The sequence below is a fragment of the Eleutherodactylus coqui genome, chromosome 5, assembly GCF_035609145.1.
Source record: "Eleutherodactylus coqui strain aEleCoq1 chromosome 5, aEleCoq1.hap1, whole genome shotgun sequence".
NCBI classification, from domain to species: domain Eukaryota; kingdom Metazoa; phylum Chordata; class Amphibia; order Anura; family Eleutherodactylidae; genus Eleutherodactylus; species Eleutherodactylus coqui.
Genome location: NC_089841.1, coordinates 11577663 through 11604094, shown reverse-complemented (window position 1 = coordinate 11604094; position 26432 = coordinate 11577663). Strand labels below are relative to the sequence as shown.

General features: G+C 44.3%; 1 protein-coding gene across 2 annotated transcripts in view; it reads right to left on the bottom strand.

Annotated features, from left to right (window-relative positions):
* Positions 1–2255: 2255 nt before the first annotated feature.
* The window catches only part of FAM219A (family with sequence similarity 219 member A), a 106088-nt gene continuing 81911 nt past the window's right edge, over positions 2256–26432 (bottom strand). For both annotated transcript variants that reach the window (XM_066602313.1, XM_066602312.1), the window contains exons 3-6: positions 16369–16471; positions 14279–14359; positions 8052–8106; positions 2256–4194 (exon numbers count right to left, since the gene is read on the bottom strand). In XM_066602313.1, the coding sequence (XP_066458410.1) occupies positions 4036–4194; positions 8052–8106; positions 14279–14359; positions 16369–16471 (398 nt within the window). In that variant the 3' untranslated portion in view covers positions 2256–4035. The remainder of the gene's footprint in view (positions 4195–8051; positions 8107–14278; positions 14360–16368; positions 16472–26432) is intronic.

Genomic DNA, 26432 nt, shown 5'->3' with positions numbered 1-26432 from the left:
ATCAAGGGGAAAGATACGGTTACTCCCCATAGAGGTGCTCTCTGTAACGGCATCAGGGATGAAGACAGGGCTACTCCCCATAGAGGTGCTCTCTGTAAGGGCATCAAGGGGTGAAGACACGGCTACTCCCCATAGAGGTGCTCACTGTAAGGACATCAAGGAGTGAAGACACGGCTACTCCCCATAGAGGTGCTCTCTGTAAGGGCATCAGGGGTGAAGACATGACTACTCACCCTAGATGCCGCTCTCTGTAAGGGCATAAGGGATGAAGACAGGGCTACTCCCCATAGAGGCGCTCACTGTAAGGACATCAAGGGGTGAAGACACGGCTACTCCCCATAGAGGTGCTCTCTGTAAGGGCATCAGGGGTGAAGACATGACTACTCACCCTAGATGCCGCTCTCTGTAAGGGCATAAGGGGTGAAGACATGGCTACTCCCCATAAAGGTGCTCTCTGTAAGGGCATCAGGGGTGAAAACATGACTACTCACCCTAGAGGCGCTCTCTGTAAGGACATCAAGGGGTGACGACACTGCTACTCCCCATAGAGGTGCGCTCTGTAAGGGCATCAGAGGTGAAGACACGGCTACTCACCCTAGATGTCGCTCTCTGTAAGGGCATCAGGGGTGAAGATATGACTACTCACCCTAGATGCCACTCTCTGCAAGGACATCAAGGGTAAAAACACAACTACTTCCTCTAGAGGCCACTCTATACAAGGGCATCAGGGGTAAAAACACAGTAGAGGTTGCTCTCTACAAGGACACCAGGGGTGAAGATATGATTACTTCCCCTAGAGGCTACACTCTGCAAGGGTAAAGACAACTACTCCCTCTAGAGGCTGCCCTCTATAAGGGCATCAGGGATGAAGAAAACTACTCCTCCTAGAGGCCACTCTCTGCAAGGACGCAAGGGATATACTACAGCAGAAATGTCATTGTCTCTTCTCCTTCTGTGTTAGTCGCCAACTAACCCTGACGGGCAGCCGAGACCTTCAGAGGAAACCTTCACCATGAGGCACCTAGAGAGCGATGCCGCATCACGGGACACAAAGTCATCATGGGGTCTGGCACTCTGTAAACATGTCCTAGGTGCTCCGGTCATGGACTCCGCTATGGCACTACAAGTGATGCAGTGTCTCAGTAGATATTACAGGACGGGGGGGGGGGTTATTACAGAACTGGTCACCGTCCACCATCATTACCCAACCACACGCATTCAACATGCAAGAGACCACCGCTCTCAGAAAATGGAGTGAAGCTTAGAGGAGCTTGCCCCTCGCAGGACTGCGGGGACGCCTCATGGCAGGAGGGTCCGGGTGAGACGACACTGATCGGTGGGGGAGTGTGGACAGCGACTTCTCTAGCAGACGCACGCTCACCGGTAGTATTGGGGGAGGGGGTCTCTGTAAAATATGGACATAACACATGGAGACAGAAGAAACCAATTGATGCATGTGGTAGACGGGGACCCCTGTACAGTGTATTGGGGCCCCTGTGCAGTATATTGGGGCCCCTGTGCAGTATATGAGGGGGGTCCCCAGCGCACTAGAAGAGTCACCAGCTGGAGGTACATTACTGACCCCACAGTCACTGCACTACAACATTCCCCATAACACTAACAGACGTGCCGTGGTTGAGGTGTGTGGTCTGTAAAGTAATCATGTGTAGTGGGGACAGATCATGTGACCATCAGTGATTGTAATTGGATAAGATCAAGACTGGGATATATTGCTGTCCATGTAACAGGGTTGGTTCTGGTGCTGTATTTATGTTATGATCTTGGTTCCGCTGCTGTATGTACTGAGGTTATTTCTGTTGCTGTATTTATATACTAAGCAAAGTTCTGGGGTTGTATTTATGCACTGAGGTTGGTTCTGGTGCTGTATTAATGTTATGAGCTTGGTTCTGGTGCTGTATTTGTTATGAGCTTGGTTCTGGTGCTGTATTTATGTTATGAGCTTGGTTCTGGTGCTGTATGTACTGAGGATGGTTCTGGTGCTGTATTTATGCACTGAGGTTGGTTCTGGTGCTGTATTTATGTACCATGGTTATTTCTGGTGCTGTATTTACATACTAAGCTTAGTTCTGGGGTTGTATTTATGCACGGAGGTTGGTTCTGGTGCTCTATTAATGTTATGAGCTTGGTTCTGGTGCTGTATTTGTTATGAGCTTGGTTCTGGTGCTGTATTTATGTTATGAGCTTGGTTCTGGTGCTGTATTTATGCACTGAGGTTGGTTCTGGTGCTGTATTTATGCACTGAGGTTGGTTCTGGTGCTGTATTTATATACTAAGCTTAGTTCTGGGGTTGTATTTATGCACGGAGGTTGGTTCTGGTGCTCTATTAATGTTATGAGCTTGGTTCTGGTGCTGTATTTGTTATGAGCTTGGTTCTGGTGCTGTATTTATGTTATGAGCTTGGTTCTGGTGCTGTATTTATGCACTGAGGTTGGTTCTGGTGCTGTATTTATGTTATGAGCTTTGTTCTGACGCTCTATGTACTGAGGTTGGTTCTGGTACTGTATTTATGTACCAAGGTTATTTCTGGTGCTGTATTTATATACTAAGCTTAGTTCTGGGGTTGTATTTATGCCCGGAGGTTGGTTCTGGTGCTGTATTTATGTTATGAGCTTGGTTCTGGTGCTGTATGTACTGAGGTTGGTTCTGGTACTGTATTTATGTTATGAGCTTGGTTCTGGTGCTGTATGTACTGAGGTTAGTTCTGGTACTGTATTTATGTTATGAGCTTGGTTCTGGTGCTGTATGTACTGAGGTTGGTTCTGGTACTGTATTTATGTTATGAGCTTGGTTCTGGTGCTGTATGTACTGAGGTTAGTTCTGGTACTGTATTTATGTTATGAGCTTGGTTCTGGTGCTGTATGTACTGAGGTTGGTTCTGGTGCTGTGTTTATGTTCTGTGATTAATTCTGATGCTGCATTGATGTTATGAACTTGTTTCTGATGCTGTATTTATGCTATGAGCTTGGTTCTGGTGCTGTACTTTTTTGTTATGAGCTTGGTTCTGGCACAGTATTTATTCACGGAGCTGCTCTGGTGTGGGTATGCTACCTACTATATTGCCACTTTCTGCACAAGCAAATTACAGGCAGATGGCCTATCCCTATAAAATAAAATTAACTTCTTTCTTAAGATGGGGGGGGGGAACCAAAAACATTGATCACAGAGTGCCAACTAACCCAAGGCTGCACTGACAGCAAACAACTACTGCTCAATGCCAAGGAAGCTTCACAGGAGTCTACAAATAATCCCACTATTTATGCGCCACCCCGTCCAAATCATGAAGGGGGGTCCAAAACCCACCTGTACTATCTACCTGGAACACACGATATCAGAATGACCCCCAAATCAGAGAACGAGCTATTCCTAGAGCCTCTACAAATGCCCCCCACTATGTGGAACTCAGATGATACCACTAGAGGGCACCACCCCTAACTGTGCGCCATTCACGATTAACCACTAATCATTGATCACCATCTATAGGGAATCTATAGGATACAGGAATAACCCCCAAATCAGGGGGCCAACATCTAACTCCATGTATCATGGAGAGCCCACAAACTGCCGAGCTTCTATAAATGACCCCCGCCCCATTACGTCAAATCTGCATGATGATACTGGAGTGTGACCCCAAATCAGGGGACGTTCACAAATAACCCCTCGATGTATGTGGGATTCGAGTGGTCCCACCAATCTCGGATCATGCAGAACGGACCCTCAGCATGCCAACGCACACACCTCGGGTCTTGGCACATTTCACAGTGTCCTGGATGTCTTGTGTCTGACGCGGTGTAGGATAAATGTGCGATCAGCGGCAGCTCGTGAGGGAGGCGCCGCTGATCCCTGCATGGCCCTCACCAGTCCTCGCTCTTCAGCCCCTTGTCTGATAGGATGGATGTATTTTTGGTTTCTCCTGGCTCCATGAACACAAATAGGTGCGTGTCCTACCATAGGAGGAAGCAATGGCTGTTAAGATTTACAGTTATCGTGGAATGCACAAATCACAGCCCTCCCTCATTACTGGATATGGCAGGCGGTGGAGGAGGTGGCTTGGCAGCACATGCAGGTGGGGTTGACAGATTTGGGGGGTATAAGGTCCAGATCTTCATCATCTGGAATCTCATCTAATCGGTAGCCGTCCTTCAGGAGCTGGATGTTCAAGTCTTGGTTAATCTGCTGTAGATGAAAGGAGGAAGAACTGTCAGGAAACAACAGCACAATCCATCACATCCCTGTCATAGCGGCAACATTATACTCCAGAGCTGCACTCACTATTCTGCTGGTGGAGTCACTGTGTACATACATTACTTATCCTGTACTGATCCTGAGTTACATCCAGTATTATACTCCAGAGCTGCACTCACTATTCTGCTGGTGAAGTCACTGTGTACATACATTACTTATCCTGTACTGATCCTGAGTTACATCCAGTATTATACTCCAGAGCTGCACTCACTATTCTGCTGGTGAAGTCACTGTATACATACATTACTTATCCTGTACTGATCCTGAGTTACATCCTGTATTATACTCCAGAGCTGCACTCACTATTCTGCTGGTGGAATCACTGTGTACATACATTACTTATCCTGTACTGATGCTGAGATATATCCTGTATTATACTCCAGAGCTGCACTCACTATTCTGCTGGTGGAGTCACTGTGTACATACATTACTTATCCTGTACTGCTCCTGAGTTACATCCTGTATTATACTCCAGAGCTGCACTCACTATTCTGCTGGTGGAGTCACTGTGTACATACATTACTTATCCTGTACTGCTCCTGAGTTACATCCTGTATTATACTCCAGGGCTGCACTCACTATTCTGCTGGCGGAGTCACTCTGTACATACATTACTTATCCTGTACTGATCCCGAGTTACATCCTGCATTATACCCCAGAGCTGCACTCACTATTCTGCTCTTGGAGTCACTGTGTACATACATTACTTATCCTGTACTGATCTAGGGTTACATCCTGTATTATCCTCCAGAGCTGCACTCACTATTCTGCTGGTGGGGTCACTGTGTACATACATTACTTATCCTGTACTGCTCCTGAGTTACATCCTGTATTATACTCCAGAGCTGCACTCACTATTCTGCTGGTGGAGTCACTGTGTACATACATTACTTATCCTGTACTGCTCCTGAGTTACATCCTGTATTATACTCCAGAGCTGCACTCACTATTCTGCTGGTGGAGTCACTATGTACATACATTACTTATCCTGTACTGCTCCTGAGTTACATCCTGTATTATACTCCAGAGCTGCACTCACTATTCTGCTGGTGGAGTCACTGTGTACATACATTACTTATCCTGTACTGATGCTGAGTTACATCCTGTATTATACTCCAGAGCTGCACTCACTATTCTGCGGGTGGAGTCACTGTGTACATACATTACTTATCCTGTACTGATGCTGAGTTACATCCTGTATTATACTCCAGAGCTGCACTCACTATTCTGCTAGTGGAGTCACTGTGTATATACATTAGTTATCCTGTACTGATCCTGAGTTACATCCTGTATTATACTCCAGAGCTGCACTCACTATTCTGCTGGTGGAGTCACTGTGTACATACATTACTTATCCTGTACTGATCCTGAGTTACATCCTGTATTATACTCCAGAGATGCACTCACTATTCTGCTGGTGGAGTCACTGTGTACATACATTACTTATCCTGTACTGATCCTGAGTTACATCCTGTATTATACTCCAGAGCTGCACTCACTATTCTGCTGGTGAAGTCACTGTGTACATACATTACTTATCCTGTACTGACCCTGAGTTACATCCTGTATTATACCCCAGAGCTGCACTCACTATTCTGCTGGTGGAGTCACTGTGTACATACATTACTTATCCTGTACTGCTCCTGAGTTACATCCTGTATTATACTCCAGAGCTGCACTCACTATTCTGCTGGTAGTCACTGTGTACATACATTACTTATCCTGTACTGCTCCTGAGTTACATCCTGTATTATCCTCCAGAGCTGCGCTCACTATTCTGCTGGTGGAGTCACTGTGTACATACATTACTTATCCTGTACTGCTCCTGAGTTACATCCTGTATTATACCCCAGAGCTGCACTCACTATTCTGTAGGCTTCACAGCTGAAATCCCCAGCATTCCCTGTTTGTAGCACTTTTTCTGGTGCTTTGCCTTCTGGGACGTGTTGTCTTTGCATCAGGCTGTACAGTCTCCTCCCCCCCTCCCCCTATTATAGGAGCTTGCAGCTAAACTTATAATGATGTGTAGTAAAATATAGAGCTGAGGGGCAGCAGCAGGTCTGGCCGGATCGCGGGGCGCCGGTGCCATCTGCACATTACCATCTCGGAGTTAGCAGCAATGCCAAAACAGAGTTTATTTTGTGCTGTGGCCCTTTAAATGCTCCATGTTGATGTGCGCCCCCTGCTGGAGCTCTGAGCTCTCATCCGCTGGGGAGTCTGCAGCTCATCGCTTCCCGAGCGAAAATGAGCCGAAACATCAGAGGAGAAACGAGGATTGTAAGTGTGTATATATGTATATATATATGGCCACACAGACCTACACACACATATATATATAAACACGAGTCGTGGCCAAAAGTACGGAGATTTACACTAAATCTGTCCTCTTCAGTAACTCTGGAAGAGATCGGATGATGATTGTAAGAGATTGTAAGGTCGTTCCTCAGCAGGACAATTAGCCTGGTGTGGTGCGGAGTGTTCAGGCCTCGCTCACGGGTTCAATCCCCACTTGATTCAGGTAGTTGGCTCAAGGTTGACTCAGCCTTCCATCTGTAAAATGAGTACCCAGCTGGTGGGGGGGTAAAACAAATTACCTGAAAGTGTCGCAGAATAAGTTGGTGCCATACAACCCCCCATCCCCCTATGGAATTTAACCAGCAGATCTTCTGGTCATCCAAGGAGACATGTGCCCCATCACTGCTTCACATCAATGGGGCTTTACAGCCAAGGATCACCAAGTTATCAGATGAAGAACTTCAAGGATCAACTGCTGTGAAGAAGGAGTCAGGATGTCCAAGAAGGTCCAGCAAGTGCCAGGCGCTCCTGTAGAGGGCTCCACTACCGGGTCGGTGCATCACCAGGAGCAGCAGCAGGTAGGTCATCTGCAAGCACAGTGGGGTGAAGACTTCTGGAGGAGCTGGGTGTCAGGAAGGGCAGCAGGTACATCATCTGTACACACAGTGGGGTGAAGACCATTGGAGGCGCCGGGTGTCAGGAGCAGCAGCAGGTAGGTCCTCTGCACACACAGTAGGGTGAAGACCTCTGGAGGTGTCGGGGGTCGGGAAGGACAGCAGGCAAGTGGTCTGCACACAGTGGGGTGAAGACCTCTGGAGGAAGGGCAGCAAAAGAAACCACTTGTCTCCAAGAAAACCATCGTGGAGTATTTTGTGATGGACGAAGCTTTCTCCAGCATGGCGGAGCTTCCACAAGGACGAGGTGGCACTGTGATGACATTTTGGGTCCACGGTAGGAACCTCCCCAGATCTCATCCCACTGAGAACCTGCGGAGAATCCTCCAGTAGCGGGCAGACAAAACCCCAGAAGATGTGATAATCTCAGAGCACAGATTAGGAGGAACGGGCGGCCATCAGTCAGGATTTGGCCCAGTAGATGATATCCAGCGTGTCGGGGGAAGGGCAGAAGGCTTATAAGATAAGGGCTAATGCTGTAAATATGGAGGCTTTCTCAAAACTTGTTGTATTTGTCAATGAAAGTATAAAAACTTCTGAAGTGTTTCTAATTGTACTCCAGTAACCGTCGTATTACTGCACGTCAATCCCGCTGGCAGCGCTGACATCGCCACCGCCGAATGATCGCTGCTCGTACAACGGAGGAGATAGACTGGACTGTCCGAGTCAGAATGGTCTTGCTGGGGTTGATGTTGGTGGCACTGGGGTAACATATATATTATGGGGTACGTTATGTCCAGCCCCCTACACCTCTGCAGCGGGGGGCCACCCGGTCACAGAATACACGTACATCGTCTTAGTCTCGAGCCGGTGACCTACCTCAGCTGATGAGTAACCTGAAGACGAATATCTAGACATGTCAAAGTCATCATCGCTAGAGGGACAAAACCAGAGAGGAAATATTAGATAGGCAGCAGGTCTTCACACCCTCTCCCTTCCATGCTGGGGTTACCTTGTGGCCCCCATCACTCCGCACTCAGTACCCCATAAGGACAACAGAACCAGAGAGATATATGTAATTGTTTAGATAAAACCTCCCACCCTGCAGTGACATAAGTATTCACACCCTGTGCTCGGCCCTCAGGTGAAGACCCTCTGGCAGTGATTCCAGACTGCAGTCTTCTTGGGGATGATGCCTCAAGGGTTGCACCCCTGGATTTGGGGATTCTGTCAGGTTGGATGGGGGCCGTCTGTGGACAGCCATTGTCAGGTCTCTCCAGAGATGTTTCATTGGGTTGTGGGCTCTCGCCGGGCCACTCAAGGACATTCACAGAGTTGTCCCCCTCCTGTGTTGTCTTGGCTGTAGTCTTAGGGTCAATGTCTTGTTGGGTGGCCCTTCTGCCCGGTCTGAGGTCCCTAGTGCTCTGGATCAGTTCTTTCCTCCTCATGGCGTGGTTTTGGCTCTGATATGGATTGTGAGCTATTATATAGACAGGAGTGTCTTTTATGTCCAATCAGCTGAATTTACCGCAGGAGATTCTAATCAAGATGTAGAAACATCTCAAAGATGATCCAGAGAAATGTGAGCCTCAGAGCTAATGTCAGGTGTCAGACCAAGGCGGGGGAAGGCTTCTGTCAGGGCAAAATGACGATTTTTCATGTAAAAAAAATTACAAACATTTCTCCCATTCTGTTGTTGATTTGTCATTATGGGGTACCGAGTGCAGAACGATGGGGGCCACAACATAACAACATGTAAAGTCAGCAGAGGGTGTGAAGACTTTCCAAATGCAGCGGATATACAAAAAGCTGACAACTATTAAGGGAGCATTTGAGATAGATAGATAGATAGATAGATAGATAGATAGATAGATAGATAGAAGGATAGATATGAGATACATACATAGATAGATATGAGATAAAAAGATATTAATTAGATAGATAGGAGATAGATAAATAGATAGAAGGATAGATATGAGATAGATAGATAGATGATAGATATGAGATAGATAGATATTACAGAGATAGATAGATAGATATGAGATAGAAGGATAGATATGTGATAGATAGATAGATAGATAGATGTGAGATAGAAAGATATTACATAGATAGATAGATGGATATGAGATAGATAGATAGATAGATAGATAGATAGATAGATAGATAGATAGATAGATAGATAGATAGATATTACATAGAAAGATGGATAGATAAATATGAGATAGATAGATAGACGCATAGATAAATACCAGATAGATAGACAGACAGATAGATATGAGATAGATGGATAGATATGAGATAGATAGATATTACATTGATAGATAGATATGAGATAGATAAATATTAGATAGATAGGAGATAGATAAATAGATGGATAGATAAATATGAGATAGATAGAAATATAGGAGATAGACAGATAGATATTACATAGATAGATAAATAGACAGATAATTACATAGATAGATGATAGATATGAGATAGATATTAGATAGATAGATAGATAGATAGATAGATAGATATATAAAGAGATAGATAGGAGATAGATGGATAGATAGATGATAGATATGAGATACATAGATGATAGATATGAGATAGATACTACATAGATAGATAGATATTAGATAGATAGGAGATAGATAGATATTACATAGATAGATAGAGAGAGAGAGAGATATATATTACATAAATAGGTAGATATTAGATAGATAGGAGATAGATAGATAGATGGATAGATAAATATGAGGTAGATAGATAGATATAAGATAGATGGATAGCTATGAGATTGATAGATAGATATGAGATAGATAGATAGATATGTGATAGATAGATAGATAGATAGATAGATAGATGTGAGATAGAAAGATATTACATAGATAGATAGATAGATAGATGGATATGAGATAGATAGATAGATAGATAGATATTACATAGAAAGATGGATAGATAAATATGAGATAGATAGATAGACGCATAGATAAATACCAGATAGATAGACAGACAGATAGATATGAGATAGATGGATAGATATGAGATAGATAGATATTACATTGATAGATAGATATGAGATAGATAAATATTAGATAGATAGGAGATAGATAAATAGATGGATAGATAAATATGAGATAGATAGAAATATAGGAGATAGACAGATAGATATTACATAAATAGATAAATAGACAGATATTACATAGATAGATGATAGATATGAGATAGATATTAGATAGATAGATAGATAAAGAGATAGATAGGAGATAGATGGATAGATAGATGATAGATATGAGATACATAGATGATAGATATGAGATAGATACTACATAGATAGATAGATATTAGATAGATAGGAGATAGATAGATATTACATAGATAGATAGAGAGAGAGAGAGATATATTACATAAATAGGTAGATATTAGATAGATAGGAGATAGATAGATAGATGGATAGATAAATATGAGGTAGATAGATAGATATAAGATAGATGGATAGCTATGAGATTGATAGATAGATATGAGATAGATAGATAGATATGAGATAGATAGGATAGATAGATATAGATAGATAAATAGATAGATATGAAATAGAAGGATAGATATGAGATAGATAGATGATAGATATGAGAGAGATAGATATTACTTAGATAGATATTAGATAGATAGATATGAGATATAGATATTACATAGATAGATGTGAGATAGATCTATATTACAGAGATAGATATTACATAGATAGATAGATAGATAGATAGATAGATATGAGAAAGATAGATAGATAGATCGATAGATATGAGAAATAGATAGATAGATAGATGATAGATATTACATAAATAGATAGATATTAGATAGATAGATAGATAGATAGGATATATATATGAGATAAATAGATATTACATAAATAGATAGAAAGATAGATATGAGATTGATAGATAGATATGAGATGGATAGATAGATAGATAGATAGATAGATAGATAGATAGATAGATATGAGATATAGATATTACATAGATAGATATGAGATAGATATATAGATAGATATTACATAGATAGATGGATAGATAAATATGAGATAAATAGATATGAGATAGATATATAGATAGATATTACATAGATAGATGGATAGATAAATATGAGATAGATAGATGGATAGATAAATATGAGATAGATAGATATGAGATAGATAGATATGAGATAGATAGATAGATGGATAGATAAATATGAGATAGATAGATATGAGATAGATAGATATTACATTGATAGATAGATATTACATAGATAGATAGATTATGAGATAGAAGGATAGATAGGAGATAGACAGATAGATAGATATTACATAGATAGATAGATAGACAGATATTAGATAGATAGATATTACATAGATAGATGATAGATATGAGATAGATATTAGATAGATAGGATAAGAGATAGATATGGGAGATAGATGGATAGATAGATGATAGATATGAGATAGAAGGATAGATATGAGATACATAGATGATAGATATGAGATAGATACTACATAAATAGATAAATAGATATTAGATAGATAGGAGATAGATAAATAGATAGATATTAGATAGATAGGAGATAGATAAATAGATAAATGGATAGATAAATATGAGATAGATAGATATGAGATAGATGGATAGCTATGAGATTGATAGATAGATATGAGATAGATAGATAGATAGATAGAAGGATAGATATGAGATTGAAAGATAGATATCAGATAGATAGATATTAAATAGATAGAAGGATAGATAGATATCGATAAATAGATAGATATGAGATAGAAGGATAGATATGAGATAGATAGATGATAGATATGAGATAGATAGATATTACATAGATAGATATTAGATAGATAGATATGAGATATAGATATTACATAGATGTGAGATAGATAGATATTCCATAGATAGATAGAAAGATAGATATGAGATGGATAGATAGATAGATATGAGATAGAAGGATAAATATTACATAGATAGATATTACAGAGATAGATATGAGATAGATATTACATAGATTGATAGATAGATAAATATGAGATAGAAGGATATATATGAGATAGCTAGATGTTACATAGATAGATAGAAAGATAGATATGAGATTGATAGATATGAGATGGATAGATAGATATGAGATAGAAGGATAAATATTACATAGATAGATATTACATAGATAGATAGATTATGAGATAGAAGGATAGATATGAGATAGATAGATATTAGATAGATAGATATTAGATAGATAGATATTACATAGATAGATAGATATTACATAGATAGATAGATATTAGATAGATAGATAGATAGATATTAGATAGATAGATAGATATTATATAGATGATAGATATGAGATAGATAGATAAGAGATAGATATGAGAGATAGATGGATAGATAGATGGATAGATAGATATGAGATAGAAGGATAGATATGAGATACATACTACATAGATAGATAAATATTAGATAGATAGGAGATAGATAGATAGATATTACATAGATAGAGAGAGATATTACATAAATAGATAAATAGATAGATATTAGATAGATAGGAGATAGATAAATAGATAGATGGATAGATAAATATGAGATAAATAGATAGATATGAGATAGATGGATAGCTATGAGATTGATGGATAGATATGAGAGAGAGAGATAGATAGATAGATAGAAGGATAGATATGAGATTGAAAGATAGATATAAGATAGATAGATATTAAATAGATAGAAGGATAGATAGATAAATAGATATGAGATAGAAGGATAGATATGAGATAGATAGATATTACATAGATAGATATGAGATAGATAGATATTACATAGATAGATAAATATGAGATAGAAGGATAACTATGAGATAGATAGATATTACATAGATAGATATGAGAACGATAGATAGATATTACATAGATAGATAGATATGAGAACGATAGATAGATAGATAGATAGATATGAGAAATAGATAGATGATAGATATGAGATAGATAGATATTACATAGATAGATAAATAGATAGATATTAGATAGATAGATAATTACATAGATAAATATGAGATAGAAGGATATATATGAGATAGACAGATAGATGTTAGATAGATAGGAGATAGATAGATATTAGATAGAAGGATAGATATGAGATAGATATGAGAGATATGAGATACATAGATGATAGATATGAGATAGATAGATAGATAGATAGATAGATAGATAGATAGGAGATAGATAGATATTAGATAGAAGGATAGATATGAGATAGATAGATAGATATAAGATCGATATGAGATAGATAGATATGAGAGATAGATAGGAGATAGATGGATAGATGATAGATATGAGATAGAAGGATAGATATGAGATAGATATATGATAGATGGATAGATATGAGATAAATAGATATTAGATAGATAGATAGATAGATGATAGATATGCGATAGATAGTAGATAGAGAAGAGATAGATATGAGAGATAGATAGGAGATAGATATGAGAGATAGATAGGAGATAAAAGGATAGACATGAGATAAATAGATAGATATGAGATAGATAGACAGATGTATAGATATTAGATAGATAGAAAGATAGATAGAAAGAAAGATAGAAAGATATATATGAGATAGATCACTGGTGTAACTATAGAGGATGCAGGGGATGCGGTTGCACCCGGGCCCAGGAGCCTTAGAGGGCCTATAACGCCTCTCTTCTCCATATAGGGAGCCCAGTACTATGAATAAAGCATTGTACTTGGGGGCCCTGTTACAGGTTTTGCATTGGGGCCCAGGAGCTTCAAGTTACACCTCTGAGATAGATAGATAGATAGATAGATAGATAGATAGAAGACATGAGATAGATATCGGATAGAAAGATATGAGATAGATAGATATGAGATAGATAGATAGATAGATAGATAGATAGATAGATAGATAATAAGATAGATAGATAGATAGATAGAAGACATGAGATAGATATCGGATAGAAAGATATGAGATAGAAAGATATGAGATAGATAGATATGAGATAGATAGATAGATAGATATGAGATAGATAGATAGATAGATAGATAGATAGATAGATAGATAGATAGATAGATAGATAGATAGATAGATAGATACCTGTCTGTGTCCAGGGCTACGAGGGGTTTTTCATCTGGACTCTGGTCTAGAGAGGAGTATCCTTTATTCGGGACGACCAGTCTGAGAAATAATTAAACATATAATATATAAACATACACTGGCTAGTTTATCTCCACAGAATGGCAGCAGACAGGACCTTCAAATACTGTCCATCACTGTGACAAAAAACACCACAAGTGCCCATGGTAACACCATGGAACACCACAAGACCTTAGGGAAAACCACAATCCCACACAAGAGCCCACGGAACACCACAAGACCCCAGGGAACACCACAAGAGCCCACGGGAGCACCATAAAACCCCACAAAGCCTGACAGAACAACACAAATCCTGACGGACCACTACAAGAGGCCATGGAACCCCACGAGACCTCACGGAACACAAGACCACATAAGAGCCCCACAGGGCCTCAGAGATCACCACAGAACCCCATGGATCACCACAGGACCTCAGGGAACCCCATGGGATCCCAGGGGTCACCACAAGACTTCATGGAACATCACAAGACCCCACGTGAACATCACAAGACCCCACGGGAACATCACAAGACCCCACGGGAACACCACAAGGCCCGACGGGAACACCACAAGGCCCGACGGGAACACCACAAGGCCCGACGGGAACACCACAAGGCCCCACGGGAACACCACAAGGCCCCACGGGAACACCACAAGGCCCCACGGGAACACCACAAGGCCCCACGGAACACCACAAGACCCCACGGAACACCACAAGGCCCCACAGAACACCACAAGGCCCCAGGGAACACCACAAGGCCCCACAGAACACCACAAGGCCCCACGGAACACCGCAAAGCCCCACGGAACACCGCAAAGCCACACGGAACACCACAAGGCCCCACGGAACACCAAAAAGCCCCACGGAACACCAAAAAGCCCCACGGAACACCACAAGGCCTAACAGAACACCACAAAGCCTAACAGAACACCACAAGGCCCAACAGAACACCACAAGGCCCAACAGAACACCACAAGGCCCAACAGAACACCACAAGGCCCAACAGAACACCACAAGACCACAAGGAACATCACAAGACCCCATGGACCACCACAAGACCCCATGGACCACCACAAGAGCCCACGGGAGCACCATAAAACCCCACAAGGCCTGACAGAACAACACAAATCCTGACGGACCACTACAAGAGGCCATGGAACCCCACGAGACCTCACGGAACACAAGACCACATAAGAGCCCCACAGGGCCTCAGAGATCACCACAGAACCCCATGGATCACCACAGGACCTCAGGGAACCCCATGGGATCCCAGGGGTCACCACAAGACTTCATGGAACATCACAAGACCCCACGTGAACATCACAAGACCCCACGTGAACATCACAAGACCCCACGGGAACACCACAAGGCCCCACGGGAACACCACAAGGCCCCACGGGAACACCACAAGGCCCCACGGGAACACCACAAGGCCCCACGGGAACACCACAAGACCCCACTGAACACCACAAGACCCCACTGAACACCACAAGGCCCCACGGAACACCACAAGGCCCCACGGAACACCACAAGGCCCCACGGAACACCACAAGGCCCCACGGAACACCGCAAAGCCCCACGGAACACCGCAAAGCCACACGGAACACCACAAGGCCCCACGGAACACCACAGGGCCCCACGGAACACCAAAAAGCCCCACGGAACACCAAAAAGCCCCACGGAACACCACAAGGCCTAACAGAACACCACAAGGCCTAACAGAACACCACTAGGCCTAACAGAACACCACAAGGCCCAACAGAACACCACAAGGCCCAACAGAACACCACAAGACCCCATGGACCACCACAAGACCCCATGGACCACCACAAGACCCCATGGACCACCACAAGACCCCATGGACCACCACAAGACCCCATGGACCACCACAAGACCCCATGGGAACACCACAAGAACCCACAGAACACCACAAGACTCAGCAGGGGACATAACACGAGAACAGGTAAGGCTCTATAAATGATTTGTCCAGTCAATCACACTCCAGCGGGCTCGCGGTTGTGGAGGGTAACATCCCATCGCACATCTGTACCTTGTTCTGGCCATGACATTGTTCTTCTTGGGTTGTTGATTCACTGGGCTCCCTACATTCCCATTCTTCAGCGACCCCTTCCGGGCCATCTCCCTCTGCTTCTCTGTGAAAACGGAGAAGAAGATTAATGTTAGATGAGCAAGAACAATGTGGGCCACATCCATCGGGAAGGCAGCTGTTAATAACAAAAGGTGAGGGGGAACACACTGATATCAGGACAACTGACTAATGTAAGGCGGATGCAGGTCACAGGGAGGCCAAGGAGTGGACCCCCCAATATCAGGACCCCAGACCGTAACCACTACTGTATATGAGGAGAACCCCAATATCAGGACCCCAGACCGTAACCACTACAGACACTGCTGTATAAGAGGAGAACCCCAATATCAGGGCCCTGGACAGTAACCACTACAGACACTACTGTATATGATGAGAACCCCAATATCAGGGCCCTGGACAGTAACCACTACAGACACTACTGTATATGAGGAGAACCCCAATATCAGGACCCCAGACAGTAACCACTACAGACACTACTGTATATGAGGAGAACCCCAATATCAGGGCCCTGGACAGTAACCACTACAGACACTACTGTATATGATGAGAACCCCAATATCAGGGCCCTGGACAGTAACCACTACAGACACTGCTGTATATGAGGAGAACCCCAATATCAGGACCCCAGACAGTAACCACTACAGACACTACTGTATATGAGGAGAACCCCAATATCAGGGCCCTGGACAGTAACCACTACAGACACTACTGTATATGATGAGAACCCCAATATCAGGGCCCTGGACAGTAACCACTACAGACACTACTGTATATGAGGAGAACCCCAATATCAGGGACCTGGACAGTAACCACTACAGACACTACTGTATATGAGGAGAACCCCAATATCAGGGCCCTGGACAGTAACCACTACAGACACTACTGTATATGATGAGAACCCCAATATCAGGACCCCAGACCGTAACCACTACAGACACTGCTGTATATGATGAGAACCCCAATATCAGGGCCCTGGACAGTAACCACTACAGACACTACTGTGTATGAGGAGAACCCCAATATCAGGACCCCAGACCGTAACCACTACAGACACTGCTGTATATGATGAGAACCCCAATATCAGGGCCCTGGACAGTAACCACTACAGACACTACTGTGTATGAGGAGAACCCCAATATCAGGACCCCAGACCGTAACCACTACAGACACTGCTGTATATGATGAGAACCCCAATATCAGGACCCCAGACAGTAACCACTACAGACACTACTGTGTATGAGAACCCCAATATCAGGACCCCAGACAGTAACCACTACAGACACTACTGTATATGAGGAGAACCCCAATATCAGGGCCCTGGACAGCAACCACTACAGACACTGCTGTATATGAGGAGAACCCCAATATCAGGACCCCAGACCGTAACCACTACAGACACTACTGTATATGATGAGAACCCCAATATCAGGACCCCAGACCGTAACCACTACAGACACTACTGTATATGATGAGAACCCCAATATCAGGGCCCTGGACAGTAACCACTACAGACACTACTGTATATGATGAGAACCCCAATATCAGGGCCCTGGACAGTAACCACTACAGACACTACTGTGTATGAGGAGAACCCCAATATCAGGACCCCAGACCGTAACCACTACAGACACTACTGTATATGATGAGAACCCCAATATCAGGGCCCTGGACAGAGAATTGCACAAATTTTGGTTGGGGGCACATACTTTTTGTGGGGGTATATTTTTCTTTGAGGGGCACACAATTTTCGGGTAGGAGGCGAATTTTAGGTCCATTGAATATACTATTTTGGGGCAGGATGCTCATACTTTTTCTTTTTAGGGGTGGGGGTGTACAACATTTTTTTAGGGGCCACCAATAGCAGCCCTCCCCCCGGTCCCGGCCCGCGCTCCCCATTGATTTCTACATGGATTTTGCCACAACACCGCAGCACAATCAGCAGCAGCGCAGAGAGCGGGCACAGAGCTGGGGCCCGCTAAAAGGCTGCCATTGGCTGGTGCACATCATGTGATGTCAGACAATACGCCGTGCCCGTTGCGCTGTAGCTGTGTGGCATCCAGACATTTGTACTCCCCAACTTGTGAACACGACACATGAAGACACAAACAGGTGGGGACGGCTGAAGACCCCCGGGGGGCGCTAGATAGAAATATCATAACTCTTACAGGCCCAATACCCAGCCGATGGTCTGTTCTGCATGGGTCTTATACTCCAGTCACATCCAGAGCTGCAGTCCTAATTCTGCTGGCTGCACAGACCTACAGTGCTCGGTACTTATCTCACAAGGCGGTTGGTGTTATATGTAGTACAGATCCTCTGTACGCTGCGCGGCTCTGACTCACATGATGAGCGGCTGCTGTGTGCAGCCTCAGGGGTCTCAGGCGTCCCCCACAACGCAGCTGCTCCTCTCATCTGACACTCACCAATTCCCGTGTTCACCTCCAATCACTCCGTGACCTTTCCGTGTGAATCTCTCACCTCGCTGACATTTCGTTAATATGAAGGAAGCGCAAAAAGTGGGACATAAAGATGTCAGAGAGAGCGCGACAAAAATGCAAACACAAAGGGATGTTCCACTGGCTGAACAGAGGGGGAGCCCTGACAGAAAAATCAGAGACACCCTAAGAGGTCATCCAAATATACACCTGTTACACTGGGAGGACCTCTATATACATCACACCTGTCCTACTGTACCCGGGGGCCCTCAAAATACATCACACCTGTTCTACTGCACCTGGGGATCCTCTATATACATCCCACCTGTCCTACTGTACCCGGGGGCCCTCAAAATACATCGCACCTGTCCTGCTGTACCTGTGGGTCCTCTTTATACGTCACACCTGTCATTCTGCACCTTGGGGTCCTATATATACATCACACCTGTCCTGCTATACATTGGGGTCCTCTACATACATCAGACCTGTCTTGCTGTACCTGGGGATCTTCTATATACATCATATCTGTCCTGCGGCACAGGGGGGCCCTCTATATACATCACACCTGTCTTGCTGCACCTGGGGGTCCTCTATATACACATCACATCTGTCCTGCTCTACCTGGGGGTCTTCTATATACATCACACCTGTCCTGCTATATTTAGGGCCCCTCTATATACATCACATCAGTCCTTCTGTACCTGGGGGTCCTCTATATACATCACACCTGTCCTGCTGCACCCGGGGGTCCTCTATATACATCACACCTGTCCTGCTGCACCCCGGGGTCCTCTATATACTTCACACTAGTCCTGCTGTAACTGGGGAGCCTTCTTGAGTATACATACATCACACCTATATTGCTGTACCTGGGGGGTCCTCTATATACATCACACCTATATTGCTGTACCTGGGGGGTCATCTATGTACATCACACCTATATTGCTGTACCTGGGGGGTCATCTATGTACATCACACCTATATTGCTGTACCTGGGGAGTCATCTATATACATCACACCTATATTGCTGTACCTCGGGGGGGTCATCTATATACATCACACCTATATTGCTGTACCTGGAGGGTCATCTATGTACATCACACCTATATTGCTGTACCTGGGGGGTCATCTATGTACATCACACCTATATTGCTGTACCTCGGGGGGGTCATCTATATACATCACACCTATATTGCTGTACCTGGAGGGTCATCTATGTACATCACACCTATATTGCTGTACCTGGAGGGTCATCTATATACATCACACCTATATTGCTGTACCTGGGGGGTCATCTATGTACATCACACCTATATTGCTGTACCTGGGGGGTCATCTATGTACATCACACCTATATTGCTGTACCTCCGGGGGTCATCTATATACATCACACCTATATTGCTGTACCTGGAGGGTCATCTATGTACATCACACCTATATTGCTGTACCTGGGGGGTCATCTATGTACATCACACCTATATTGCTGTACCTGGGGGGTCATCTATGTACATCACACCTATATTGCTGTACCTGGGGGGTCATCTATATACATCACACCTATATTGCTGTACCTGGGGGGTCATCTATATACATCACACCTATATTGCTGTACCTGGGGGGTCATCTATATACATCACACCTATATTGCTGTACCTCGGGGGGGGGGGGGGTCATCTATATACATCACACCTATATTGCTGTACCTCAGGGGGTCATCTATATACATCACATCAGTCCTGCTGCACCTGGGGGTCCTCTATATACATCACACCTGTCTTGCTGTACCTAAGGGTCCTTTATATACTTCACACCAGTCCTGCTGTAACTGGGGAGTCTTCTTGAGTATACATACATCACACCTATATTGCTGTACCTGGGGGGGTCATATATATACATCAGACCTATATTGCTGTACCTGGGGGGGTCATATATATACATCACACGTATATTGCTGTACCTGGGGGGGTCATATATATACATCACACGTATATTGCTGTACCTGGGGGGGTCATATATATACATCACACCTATATTGCTGTACCTGGGGAGTCATCTATATACATCACACCTATATTGCTGTACCTGGGGGGTCATCTATGTACATCACACCTATATTGCTGTACCTGGGGGGTCATCTATATACATCACACCTATATTGCTGTACCTGGGGGGTCATCTATGTACATCACACCTATATTGCTGTACCTCGGGGGGGTCATCTATATACATCACACCTATATTGCTGTACCTGGGGAGTCATCTATATACATCACACCTATATTGCTGTACCTGGGGGGTCATCTATATACATCACACCTATATTGCTGTACCTGGGGGGTCATCTATATACATCACACCTATATTGCTGTACCTGGGGGGTCATCTATATACATCACACCTATATTGCTGTACCTGGGGGGTCATCTATGTACATCACACCTATATTGCTGTACCTGGGGGGTCATCTATATACATTACACCTATATTGCTGTACCTGGGGGGGTCATCTATGTACATCACACCTATATTGCTGTACCTGGGGAGTCATCTATATACATCACACCTATATTGCTGTACCTGGGGGGTCATCTATGTACATCACACCTATATTGCTGTACCTGGGGGGTCATCTATGTACATCACACCTATATTGCTGTACCTGGGGGGGTCATCTATGTACATCACACCTATATTGCTGTACCTGGGGGGTCATCTATGTACATCACACCTATATTGCTGTACCTGGGGGGTCATCTATGTACATCACACCTATATTGCTGTACCTGGGGAGTCATCTATATACATCACACCTATATTGCTGTACCTGGGGAGTCATCTATGTACATCACACCTGTCTTGCTGTACCTGGGGGGTCATTATATACATCACACCTATATTGCTGTACCTGGGGGGTCATCTATATACATCACACCTATATTGCTGTACCTGGGGGGTCATCTATATACATCACACCTATATTGCTGTACCTGGGGGGTCATCTATATACATCACACCTATATTGCTGTACCTGGGGGGTCATCTATGTACATCACACCTATATTGCTGTACCTGGGGGGTCATCTATGTACATCACACCTATATTGCTGTACCTGGGGGGTCATCTATGTACATCACACCTATATTGCTGTACCTGGAGGGTCCTCTATATACATTACACCTTTGCTGTTGTACTTGGGGGGTCATGTATATACATCACACCTATATTGCTGTACCTGGGGAGTCATCTATATACATCACACCTGTCTTGCTGTACCTGGGGGGTCATTATATACATCACACCTATATTGCTGTACCTGGGGGGTCATCTATATACATCACACCTATATTGCTGTACCTGGGGGGTCATCTATATACATCACACCTATATTGCTGTACCTGGGGGGTCATCTATATACATCACACCTATATTGCTGTACCTGGGGGGTCATCTATATACATCACACCTATATTGCTGTACCTGGGGGGTCATCTATATACATCACACCTATATTGCTGTACCCTCGGGGGTCATCTATATACATCACACCTATATTGCTGTACCTGGGGGGTCATCTATATACATCACACCTATATTGCTGTACCTGGGGGGTCATCTATATACATCACACCTATATTGCTGTACCTGGGGGGTCATCTATGTACATCACACCTATATTGCTGTACCTGGGGGGTCATCTATATACATCACACCTATATTGCTGTACCTGGGGGGTCATCTATATACATCACACCTATATTGCTGTACCTGGGGGGTCATCTATATACATCACACCTATATTGCTGTACCTGGGGGGTCATCTATATACATCACACCTATATTGCTGTACCTGGGGGGTCATCTATATACATCACACCTATATTGCTGTACCTGGGGGGTCATCTATATACATCACACCTATATTGCTGTACCTGGGGGGTCATCTATATACATCACACCTATATTGCTGTACCTGGGGGGTCATCTATATACATCACACCTATATTGCTGTACCTGGGGGGTCATCTATGTACATCACACCTATATTGCTGTACCTGGGGGGTCATCTATATACATCACACCTATATTGCTGTACCTGGGGGGTCATCTATATACATCACACTTATATTGCTGTACCTGGGGAGTCATCTATATACATCACACCTATATTGCTGTACCTGGGGAGTCATCTATGTACATCACACCTGTCTTGCTGTACCTGGGGGGTCATTATATACATCACACCTATATTGCTGTACCTGGGGGGTCATCTATATACATCACACCTATATTGCTGTACCTGGGGGGTCATCTATATACATCACACCTATATTGCTGTACCTGGGGGGTCATCTATGTACATCACACCTATATTGCTGTACCTGGGGGGTCATCTATATACATCACACCTATATTGCTGTACCTGGAGGGTCCTCTATATACATTACACCTTTGCTGTACCTGGGGGGTCATCTATATACATCACACCTATATTGCTGTACCTTGGGGGTCATCTATATACATCACACCTATATTGCTGTACCTGGAGGGTCATCTATATACATCACACCTATATTGCTGTACCTGGAGGGTCCTCTATATACATTACACCTTTGCTGTTGTACTTGGGGGGTCCTCTGTATACACCACACCTGTCCTGATGTACGTGGGGGTCCTCTCTATACCTCACCTGGTGCTCAGTACTTGCCTGCCATTTAGCATAGCGGCATGTATGGTCGCCTTTGTTTACAGGATGCCGCCTGCAGTTAACCCCTCGTCTGCCCTCCTCAGCTGTTACTCTTGTAATCTAATTAAGAGCTCTGGCTTCATCTGATTATCTGCGGTCGGGGGTCACCGTCTGTCTGCTTCTCCAAGCACAAAGCTCCAATACTCTCAGCAGACTCACGGCACATACATACATGTAGTGGGCCACACAGCGCAGAAATAAAACCGACATAAAGTGCCTAAAGCCCGGCCATATAGTGCCAAATAACAGTCCCCACTGTGCGGAGATGACATTGTGCACAGTCTAAATGAAAATGTCCACGTAAAACCACCATACAGAGCTCACCCATGCTCTCCGCTTTGGACACTCCCTACTTGATAGAAAGGTCCCTTGAACTTGCTGGAACCCTCAATGATCAGTTGGGTAACCTCGCAATAAGTGTTCAATTTTCCTGCACTGCCCCCACAGGGGAAATGAAGTATTACACAGTGTGCATTCATATATCAATAGGCTGTCTGTGTAATGCCAGACAGGTACTCCACAGAGACGCCGAGTGCTGCTGCGACACCCGTGGGGGCTCAACGTAGTACCAGAGTGCCTTCCAGCAAGTTTTTATGAAGAAAGACAACCTCAATTCCAAAAATGTTGGGATGCTGAAAAATGTAAATAAGGGTATGGGGGTGCATTAGTGTCTATGGGCATGGGCAGCGCACACATCCTGACAGGCACTACCAATGTGAGCAGTATACTAGTAATAATTAGGAAATTATAACACCAGTGTTTCTGGTGGCACAATGTGCCACACAGCTCTTCTACATGCACGTCACACACACAGCTCTCTACATGCACGTCACATACAGCTCTGCTACATACACGTCACATACAGCTCTGCTACATACACATCACATACAGCTCTGCTACATACACATCACATACAGCTCTGCTACATACACATCACATACAGCTCTGCTACATACATGTCACACACAAACACAGCTCTGCTACATGCACATCACATACAGCTCTGCTACATACATGTCACACACAAACACAGCTCTGCTACATGCACATCACATACAGCTCTGCTACATACATGTCACACACAGAACTCTGAAACATGCACATCATTGTTATCATACAGTGAGGAAGAAATGCAGCTATGGTGCCTGCTCCACAGCAACCGTTGACCGCCGGCCATTAGTAATAGATCCAATAGCATATAATGTTGCGGCACTCAGGAACTCATTGCAGATCCAAGTTGTTTGAAAAAATGCAAGATGTTTAGTGCACTCCGTAATGTACAGAAATATGCGACGTTTCAACATTAAAGCGGTCTTCGTCAAGCACCATTATATGCTATTGGACAGGTGGTCGTTAGTATTTTGATAGCAGGTGTAGAACAACATCTGCTCCATCCAGACTATGTGTCTTTCAGGGAAGGTCTTGTATATATCAGCTAAACCCCATACTACATCCATCACAACAGCATGGCTTCCAGTAGAAGAGTCTGGGGTGAACCGGCCGCCTGCAGTCCAGAGCTACCACCATATACTGCATCCATCACACCAGCATGGCTTCCAGTAGAAGAGTCCGGGGTGAACCGGCCGCCTGCAGTCCGGAGCTTCCACCATATACTGCATCCATCACACCAGCATGGCTTCTAGAAGAGTCCGTGGTGAACCGGCCGCCTGCAGTCCAGACCTTCCACCATATACTGCATCCAGCACAACAGCATGGCTTCCAGAACAGTCCGGGGTGAACTGGCTGCCAGCAGTCCAGAGCTTCCAACATATACTACATCCATCACACCAGCATGGCTTCCAATAGAAGAGTCCGGGGTGAACCGGCCGCCGGCAGTCCGGAGCTTCCACCATATACTGCATCCATCACAACAGTATGGCTTCCAATAGAAGAGTCTGGGGTGAACCGTCCGCCTGCAGTCCGGAGCTCCCACCATATACTGCATCCATCACAACAGCATGGCTTCCAGTAGAAGAGTCCGGGGTAAACCGGCCGCCGGCAGTCCGGAGCTTCCACCATATACTGCATCCATCACAACAGCATGGCTTCCAGTAGAAGAGTCTGGGGTGAACCGTTCGCCTGCAGTCCAGAGCTACCACCATATACTGCATCCATCACAACAGCATGGCTTCCAGTAGAAGAGTCCGGGGTGAACCGGCCGCCGGCAGTCCAGAGCTTCCACCATATACTACATCCATCACAACAGCATGGCTTCCAGTAGAAGAGTCCGGGGTGAACCGGCCGCCGGCGGTCCGGAGCTTCCACCATATACTGCATCCATCACAACAGCATGGCTTCCAGTAGAAGAGTCCGGGGTGAACCGGCCGCCGGCAGTCCAGAGCTACCACCATATACTGCATCCATCACACCAGCATGGCTTCTAGAAGAGTCCGTGGTGAACCGGCCGCCTGCAGTCCAGACCTTCCACCATATACTGCATCCAGCACAACAGCATGGCTTCCAGTAGAAGAGTCCGGGGTGAACCGGCCGCCGGCAGTCCAGAGCTACCACCATATACTGCATCCATCACACCAGCATGGCTTCTAGAAGAGTCCGTGGTGAACCGGCCGCCTGCAGTCCAGACCTTCCACCATATACTGCATCCAGCACAACAGCATGGCTTCCAGAACAGTCCGGGGTGAACTGGCTGCCTGCAGTCCAGAGCTACCACCATATACTGCATCCATCACAACAGCATGGCTTCCAATAGAAGAGTCCGGGGTGAACCGGCCGCCGGCAGTCCGGAGCTTCCACCATATACTGCATCCATCACAACAGTATGGCTTCCAGTAGAAGAGTCTGGGGTGAACCGTCCGTCTGCAGT